This window comes from Pipistrellus hanaki (assembly GCF_964339955.1).
Source record: "Pipistrellus hanaki genome assembly, chromosome: 9".
Taxonomy (NCBI): Eukaryota; Metazoa; Chordata; class Mammalia; order Chiroptera; family Vespertilionidae; genus Pipistrellus; species Pipistrellus hanaki.
The window spans coordinates 79,783,430-79,791,937 of NC_140511.1; the positions used below are offsets into that span (position 1 = coordinate 79,783,430).

Genomic DNA, 8,508 nt, shown 5'->3' on the forward strand with positions numbered 1-8,508 from the left:
GGATAGAAAGCTCCTCAGTGAATGTTCACAGCAGGCAGGAGGGCCAGCGCCTGAAATGGCAAAACCCCACAAACCCCCACAGGTGCCTTCTCTGGGCCGGGCATGGTAGTGCCGGTGTGTGTGTGTGTGTGTGTGTGTGTGTGAAGCAGGCCTCTCCTCCGTCCCTCCGAGCGTCAGCTGGCTCAGTTCGGCTCCGTTTCTGAGAAAGGGACGCCTGCGAGGCCGAGGGGCCTGGAAGAGTGCTGGCTGTCCATGCGGCCCGGTGCTCTGCCCAGGAGTCCAGGGCTCCTTGCAGGTCCGTCCAAATCCCTTGGCCATTGCAGGAGTGCTCACAAATCCCTGCCCCTCCGGGCCTCAGTCATCCCCTCTGCCAAATGGGTACAACCATCCCCACCCCACCCAGCTCATCAGAGCCAACGGAGCTGACAGCACTTTGGAAAGAAGGACTCGGAGACCTCATTTTACAAACGAAGAGGATTGTAATTGGACCCGGGAGCAGGAGCAGAGAGAGAAACCGCAGAGAGGCGGGGTGAGAACCCAGGGCTGCGCTTCCAGCCCCGGGAGGAAGAGACGCGGGCATCGGGCTGGCAGGACAGCACCTACGAGGGGAGGGAGGGGAGGGGGAGGGCCCAGCTCTGCCGTGAATCGGGACTCGGGCTCCTCCCCTGTAAAAAGGGGGGTGCAGTCCCTGCCGGGCTCCCCCGAGGGCCTCAGTGCCGCTGGGAGAGCAGGCGCGGGGAGCGTTGCACACTAAGAGCACACATGCAGGCTAGCTACAGATCGGGGGCCCCGCTGGCCCTGGGCACGGACACAGCAAGTGTTGGCAACAAACACACTGTCTGAGGCCCAGAGGGTCCTGGGCGCACCCTCGGACCCCTAACATCTGTCTCTCTCCCTGCTCCCCCGACTTCCCGCACCCTCTGTCCTGGGCTCCGAGGGACCTGCCCCGGGGCCGCTGAGGCCTGGGGCGGAGGGGAGTCCCTGCCCCTGCCGGCCCACACCGCCGTCCTGGGCACGGCCCCCGCGGCCTCAGGCTCCCTCGGCTGTTTTCTGTCCCAACAAGTACAGGCGCTCCTATGCCGGCAGGGCCGGGGCCCTCGGCCTCCCCCGCCGCCACCTGCGCAGCCAGGGCTTGTGCTTCTGGATCCGTCCGTCTCTGCGCGCCTCCGTCCTGGGTGAGGGCTGGCATCACCCCAAGGCAGCGCCTGCCTCCTCCTGTGGGCACCTCCAGACCCAGGGGCCAGCCCAGCAGAGGCCTGAGCCGGCGCCACCCCCTGCCCGGCCTGGGCTCCGAGGGGGCGAGAGGAGCCGGGAGCGGAGCCGTCAGAGCAGCGCCTTGAAGAGGAAGGACAGGGAGGCCCCGCAGGACAGCCCCAGCGCCAGGAAGAAGGTCATGAGGGCGCCGGCCACCTCCCGCTCGTGGGGCAGCACCTGCCTGCGACACACACACAGGGGGCGCTCTCAGAACACGCCCGGCCCCCCTGGACCCGGCCCCGTGGCCCGGCCCCCTCACAGCACCCGAGCTCTGGTCTGTGCGGACCCACCCTCAGCCCTGTCTCCGGACTCGTTTCCTGAGCTGAAATGAGGATGAGGGCATCTCCAGCCCCCGCGGCCCAGGATTCCTGGATTCCAGACCCAACGGCTTCCCCTCCGGATAAAACGTCCCCAAACCACCCGCCCCTCCCCTCTGGATTCTCAGCTCCGTGGCCCCGACACTAACAGCCTATGAACTCTGCTTCTGGGCAAACCGTTAGCGCCCCGTCCACTGAGAATTCGGGGAGTGGGTGGGCCCTAAGAAAGAACAGCCCAACCCGTTTACTTCACAGGTGGGGAAACTGAGGCCCAGAGAGGAGGCCCCAGCGCCAGTGGAGTCATTGTCCCCCGAGCTCCGGGGCCGACGGGGTGGCACAGCGAGGCCCGGAGGCAGCGGGGCAGGGCTGGCCAGAGCAGGGTGAGCCCCCTGCGGGATGCCCCCCTCGAAGAGCTAACCCGCCCCCCCCCCCCAGGCCCTCCCGGGCGGCCCCGGACCTGGGCGCCAGGCACATGGTGAGGGACACCAGGTAGCCGTTGGACAGGGCGAAGACCATCATGAAGGTGATGAAGTAGGCGTCCTGCGGGAAGAGGGTGGGCAGCCGGGACCGCTGGGGCACGTGGCACAGCATGAAGAGCGGGATGAACAGGACGCGCAGGCAGACCAGCAGGGGCAGCAGGCGGCTGTCCTGGTCCGGCTGCGGCGGAAGGGGGGTCAGCCAGCCCCCGGGGCGCCCCCAGACTCTGCCTCTCTGCCCCGGAGCCGCCCCACAGGAGCTGGTGAGGACCCAGCGCTCGGGCCCGGCCACCAGCAAGCCAGGAGCGGCCTCTGCCTCTCCCGCCGCTGGCCTGTGGTCTCTCCGGGCAGAACCGGAAGGGGCCGCAGGCAGCATCTTTGGTTTTCAAACCTGGTTCCTCCGAGCACCCCTGGGGGCTCCACAGACCCCTTTGGGGCGGCGGGGGCTGCTGAATGGGACTGGGAGCTGGGCATCCCAGCCCCATCCTGCTGGGGTCAGAGCGGCTCCTCCCTGACCTGCTTTCCTTCCTGTGTCTCCTTGAAAGGTTTCATTTGATGAAGCAGCACCTGGGCGGAAGGCAGTGCCAACACCAGGAGCGCTGTGCCCCCTCACTGGTGCTGAGACCTCCACGCGGTCTCCACGCACCCAGGGCCGGCCCTGGGCCGATGCTGAGGGTCAACCGGACACAGTGTCCGCGTTCGGGAGCGCCCGGTGCCAGCCTCGGCTGGCACGTCTCCCGGAGCCGTGCTCACTGCCACCTGGTGTCTGTCCCGGTCCAGGCCCAGACCAGCTGGACCTTGGCTGGGACATCACCGTCCTGTGCTCTCCCTCGGATAGCCAGCTGCTTCCCAGACCCTCAGGCCCACCCCCCAGGTGTGCTCACCCACAGGAAGTACGAGGTCAGGCTCCGCCCCAGGCAGTCCATGATGTTGAAGAGGAGGAAGCAGCAGATGGGGTTGAAGAACTGACCTGGGAGAGAGAGAGAGGCTCATCCCGGTCCCGACTCGCCGCCCCTTCTCTCCCCTCCGCCCCCCGGCCCAGCCCCCTCCGCGGCCCAGCACTCACTCCACTTCCCAGGGCTGGTGGAGCTGGTCACCATGGCGGTGATGGCGGGGAAGACGGACAGGGTGACTGTGAAGACCAACACAAGGCACAGCGCCGTCAGCCAGATCTGGGAGCCGGAGGCAGGGGTGTGAGCAGGGGGGCAGGCCTGGGGCCTAACGCTCAGCCCCCTCCCGCCGACCCCTGGCCCAGGAGCACGGCCGGGACCGGCTCAGCCGTGCCCCCGCCCCGCTCTGCCCCTGCCGCCTCGGGGCGCCCCGTTCCACGCTGAGCCTCTGGGGGGGGCCGGCGAGCGGCGCCTCTCCCCCAGGGGCGGGGGTGGGTTACATCCGAGCCAAACCTTCCGGAAGACGATGAACACGGAAGGTTTTCCTGGCTTCTGGGGCTCCGCTGGCTCCAGCTCCGGCTCCTTCTCGGGGTCAAGTTCCAGGGTCAGGGCGGCCTTCTGGGGGCTGCGGGGGATCCCGTTCTTCTCATCTGGGGCAGAGGGGCGGCGGGGTCGAGCCCGTGAGCCTCGCCTCTGCAGAGAGGTTCCCAGCGATGAAGACAGGGGCCCTCCTTCAGCCCGGGGGCAGGGAACCAGGAGTGACCACAGGAACACGCTCAGCTGCTGTGTTAAGCACACGTGTGTGCCGGGCAGATTAAGTACCTCGAATGGACCGTCTCACTGCCACGGCTCTACGGGTGAGGAAACGGGGGCTCAGGGTGAGGAAACGGGGGCTCCGAGGGGCCTAGGGACCTGCCTGAGGCCACACAGCTTGGATACTGAGAAGCTGGAACTCAAACTCAGATGCATTCGGATCCGGGACTCGCTACTGCCTCCCGCTTACAGGGGGGGCCTCTGAGGCCCGAGGGGCAGAGGGGGCTTCGTTCCTGGCATTTGTTCTGCCTCTGCTCATACAAGGCTACCACTAGGGGCGCGGGCTCCAGCTGGAGACAGAAAGGACATCTTCCCCCGGGAGGTGCCTCTAGCTCCCTCTGGGCCTCCCCGCCCCCCAGGGGGCCCGGGCTCACCAGCCTGCAGGAGCTCAGCCTTGGTCTCCAGCTCCTGACCTTGCACCAGCGACGGCTTCCTGGCCAGGTAGTAGCGGGCGAGCTCCTGCGGGAGGCAGTCATGGGTCCCGCCCGGCTCGGCTGAGGCGTCTGGGTCCCTCCACCCGCCGTTGGCTCGGAGGCCGGGGTCCCCGGGTGCCCTGGTGGCCGGCTCCTTTGGGGATCCGGCCCGGGGCTGGGGCCCCTCCGCCTCCCTCGGTGGCTGCTGGGACCTCGGGCCCGGCCAGGGCTGTCTCTGAGACGCTCTCAGGCAGCCCTGAGGTCAGGCCGGCTCACCATGTAGGGCAGGCTCAGGTAGCACACGATGGACGCGAAGATGCCCACGCAGGGGGTGATGAAGTACCCCAGGGCAGAGGTCTGGGCGTCCACGCCACCTGCGAGGAAACTCCAGCTGCAGCCGGGAGGTGGCTGGTCCCACTTCCCAGTCTGACCTCCTCCGGTTCACCTCCTGGCCTCTGCCACGCCTCTCACAACACACGCGGGAGTCCGGTCAGGGCCCCAGCCCAGCCCTCACCTCCCTCACTCTCACTGTCCTGTTTGTTTGTTTGTGGTTTTTATTGAGCATCTACTACATGCTCATTTTTACTGCGTGCTCCTTACAATCCGATGGCGGACCCATAATAACCATCCTGGTGAGGAGAGGGACACCGGTAAGGTGCTTTGTCCAATGCCCCGCCACTAGGGGGCAGAGGAGCTTCGATTTGGAGACAAATCGATCTGAATCCCTAACCTGATCCTCCTCGCCTCGGCCTCACCTGCAGCCACAGGTCCCTGTTTCCCTCGGGAATGCTGCCCCTGGCTCCGAGCTCACCCAGCCCTCACCAGTCACTCTCTCTCTGCAGAACCCAAACCCAATCCCAGCTCCCGCCACCTCTGTCTCACCCAGAACCCTGGCACCCTCTCCCGCCCCCCACAGTCCCAGAGTCTCGTCCCCCCCCCCCCCCCCGGCCGCTCAGGCCCACTCACTGGCCATGGACATGAGCATGGCGAGAGCCGCGAAGATGCCCGCCAGGCCCTGGCCGCTGAGGAAGAGGCTGCTGTAGGTGGAGGGCATGGTGCCGAGCTGCCCGAACAGGCTGCCCTGCAGGACCGCGCAGAAGGCTGTGGGGACACGGAGGGGGTCCCGCTCAGCGGGGGCGCTCAGGGCTCCCTGGGGGAGGGTCAGCAGGCCACGCTGCGGCTCTGGATGGGGTTGGCAGGATAAGGCTCCTGGCACTCTGTCTGACACCCCCATTCACTGCTCTCCTGAGGCGCAGCCATGGACTTGAGGTCTAGGGTCCGGAGGCCAGCTCTCAGGTCAATGGGGGCCTGCCACAGTGACCTTTCCTCTCCCTCCGGGCCTCAGTCTCTCATCAGGGACATGGGCACAGCTGCTGCCTCCCCTTTTTGTATGCACTGGGCCCTGTTCGTTACAAAAGGAGGCTGGGCTGAAGTCCTGGGGGGGCGGCAGGGAGGGGAGGGGGCGGGGAGGGGAGGGGGAGGGCAGTGGTCCTCACAGTTGATGAACCAGACGGAGGCCATGGTGACGGAGAAGAAGGGCCCGGGGGTCATGTCCACCTTGACCAAGGCCGCCGTCAGGGCGAAGAGCAGCAGGATGACCAGCAGGCTGCCCAGGACCCGCACCGCCTCAGGGATGCTGCTCACAGAGGGGGCAGAGTGGGCGTCAGCTGGACCAGGTCAGGCCGAGGAGGTGCGGGAGGGGAGGCCCAGGGCTGGGCGGTGGGGGTGGGGGGGAGGAGGCAGGGGTGTGGAGGGAGGGCCCGGCCGGAGGGAGCCTCAGGGGCGGGGCAGGAACCAGGAGGGCGGCCTCTCACCACTGGTACAGGAAGGAGTTGAGCAGCGTGAAGAGCAGCAGGGGCAGCTGGGACAGCAGCGTCACCCAGTTGTTGAAGTTGAAGGTGTCTGCAGGGCCCGTGTGGTTGGCGCTCAGGGTCAGGAGAGTGCTGTTGGGCCCCGCCAGCCGGCCCTGGAAGTACTGCGGGGTGCGGGGTGCGGGGTGCGGGGGGAGGGGGGCGGTCACCCCACAGCGAACCCGCGGAGCGCCCGCCCCCCGGGGCTGCCCCTGGAAGTACTGCGGGGTCCGGGGGGGACGGGGGCGGTCACCCCACAGTGCACCTGCAGAGCCGCCCGCCCCCCCTGGGCCGCCCTGCTCGGCGGGTTCGGGGTGTCTGTGGGGACCGGCTGTCTGTCCGTGTGTTCCCGGCACCTGGCACTGCCCGGCTCAGTGGATGTGCATCGAACCGAGCGGCTGAGACCGGAGCAGAGCCCAGGCCCCGAGAACCCCAGCGGGGCCTCGCTCCTCTCCAATCGCCCCTCTTCATCCGTGGCCCGGCCCGGCCCCCCCCACCGGCCGCAGCTTCTGGATTCCTGAGCGTTTATGAGCCAGTGAGCCGGCCAGAGCCGGCTGCCGGCCAACCAGTCCCTCCAACCACAGTCCCTCCAACCACAGTCCCTCCAACCACAGTCCTCCCGAACGCACCCGCTCCCCTCCCTCCCGATGCCCACGGCTCCCCAGGGCCCGCGGGGCAAAGCCTGAGGCTCAGGAACAGCATCGGGGCCTTCAGACCCCGCCCCCCCTCCGCCCCGCTCTGGCTCCGGTCCCTCCCGGCGCCCACAGGACTGCTCCCGCCGGAGGCCGCGTCCTGCTACATATTAATAAGCTCTGGCCCCGCCTTGCCTTCTAGACGGGGAGGGGGGCTAATCCACTTTGGGGTGTGCGGGGCCCAGCACCGGGGAGCGGCTAGAAGGTACTGGATGGCCAGGGCCGGGAGAAACCGGCTCCGGTGCTGCCCCCGGGGGGACTCAGCTGAGGACGGGCGTCCTGTCTGCTGATCCTCCACGCCCCGCGGAGGCCCGGGCAGCCACAGCGGGGCGGTCACTCCAGGGCGGGTGAAGGCACCGCACAGGCCTGGCGCCGGGTCGGTGCCCAGCACGGAGCTCCCCAGCCGGTGGCCTTGGCCTGACGGGGGCACAGCGGGAGGGCCGGCGGCCGGGCTCACCGGGATGGCCGTGATGAAGAAGTTCCAGGGCAGCAGCGTGCCCAGCCCGAGGACGAAGAAGCTGACCCCGACCAGGTGGTAGCTGCGGGGAGCGGTCAGAGGTCACCCCGAGGGCGCCGCCCCCGCCCCCGCCCCCGCCCCGGAGCGGCTCCGCGCCCCCCCCAATCCCGGCTCCGGACCGAGTCCCGTTCGCCCCGCGGAGCCTCAGAGCCCGGGAGCGGGGGGCGCCGCCTGCGGCCCGGATTCCCACGTGCACCCCCGGCCCCCCGGTTCCCATGTGCATCCCCGGCCCCCCGGTTCCCACGTGCTCCCCCGGCCCCCCGGTTCCCACGTGCACCCCCGGCCCCCCGGTTCCCACGTGCATCCCCGGCCCCCCGGTTCCCACGTGCTCCCCCGGCCCCCCGGTTCCCACGAGCACCCCCGGCCCCCCGGTTCCCGTGCGCACCCCCGGCCCCCGGTTCCCGTGCGCACCCCCTGCCCCCCGGTTCCCGTGCGCACCCCCGGCCCCCCGGTTCCCACGTGCTCCCCCGGCCCCCCGGTTCCCATGCGCACCCCCTGCCCCCCGGTTCCCATGCGCACCCCCGGCCCCCAACTTGCCTGTCCTGCGGGACGTCTCCCCGCGCCATGGCGCCCGCGATGCGCCGGGGGCGGGGGCCGCACCTACACCTGCGCGGGGCCGGGGCCGAGCGCCCGGAGGCCGGTGCGGCGGGGGGCGGGCCGGGCCCCGGAGGGAGGGGGAAGGGGGAGGCGGGCCGGGCCCCGGAGGGAGGAGGAAGGGGAAGGCGGGCCGGGCCCCGGAGGGAGGAGGAAGGGGGAGGCGGGCCGGGCCCCGGAGGGAGGGGAGGAAGGGAAGGGGGAGGCGGGCGCCGGGCGGGAGCCGCAGGCCGGTCTCCCCGGTCCGACCTTCCGCAGCTCCGGGGGGCCCGCCCCGGGGCGGGACCGAGCGGCGCGCCGCCCTCCGCCTCCCGCCGGGGCTCGGACCCGGGCCTGCCCCGCCCCGCGGTCCCGGACCTGCCCCGGCGGCCTGGAGGCGGGGGTCCGGGCGGCCCGGGCGGCCTGGAGGCGGGGGTGCGGGCCCTGCGGGCGGGGAGGGAGGTGCCCCGTTCCCGCTCCCCTCCGAGACCGGAGCGGCCTGCGCGGCGCCTCCCCTCCCCCCGTTCCCCTCCCCCGTCCCCCCTGCCCTCCCCTCCCCTCCCTTCCCCTCATTCCCCCCCCCCCCCCCGGGACAGGCCGACAGCGCCCCCTAGCGGGAGCCCCGGAGGCTGTAACCCGAGCCGCTGCGCCCAGAGGGGGGAGGCGGGAGGCGGCGGCGGCCGCTGCGGGGCCGGGGGAGGGAGGCGGGGGCG

General features: G+C 70.3%; 1 protein-coding gene across 1 annotated transcript; it reads right to left on the reverse strand.

Moving 5' to 3' along the window:
- Positions 1 to 464: 464 nt before the first annotated feature.
- Positions 465 to 7,906, reverse strand: SLC29A2 (solute carrier family 29 member 2). The gene is made up of 12 exons (XM_084893862.1): positions 7,760 to 7,906; positions 7,163 to 7,244; positions 5,978 to 6,138; positions 5,660 to 5,799; positions 5,130 to 5,264; positions 4,440 to 4,537; positions 4,125 to 4,209; positions 3,451 to 3,587; positions 3,114 to 3,219; positions 2,932 to 3,017; positions 2,029 to 2,228; positions 465 to 1,435 (listed from the first exon to the last, which is right to left on the reverse strand). The coding sequence occupies exons 1-12, from the start codon at positions 7,786 to 7,788 to the stop codon at positions 1,324 to 1,326; spliced, it is 1,371 nt and encodes a 456-aa protein (XP_084749988.1). The 5' UTR covers positions 7,789 to 7,906; the 3' UTR covers positions 465 to 1,323.
- Between the last annotated feature and the right edge of the window lie 602 nt (positions 7,907 to 8,508).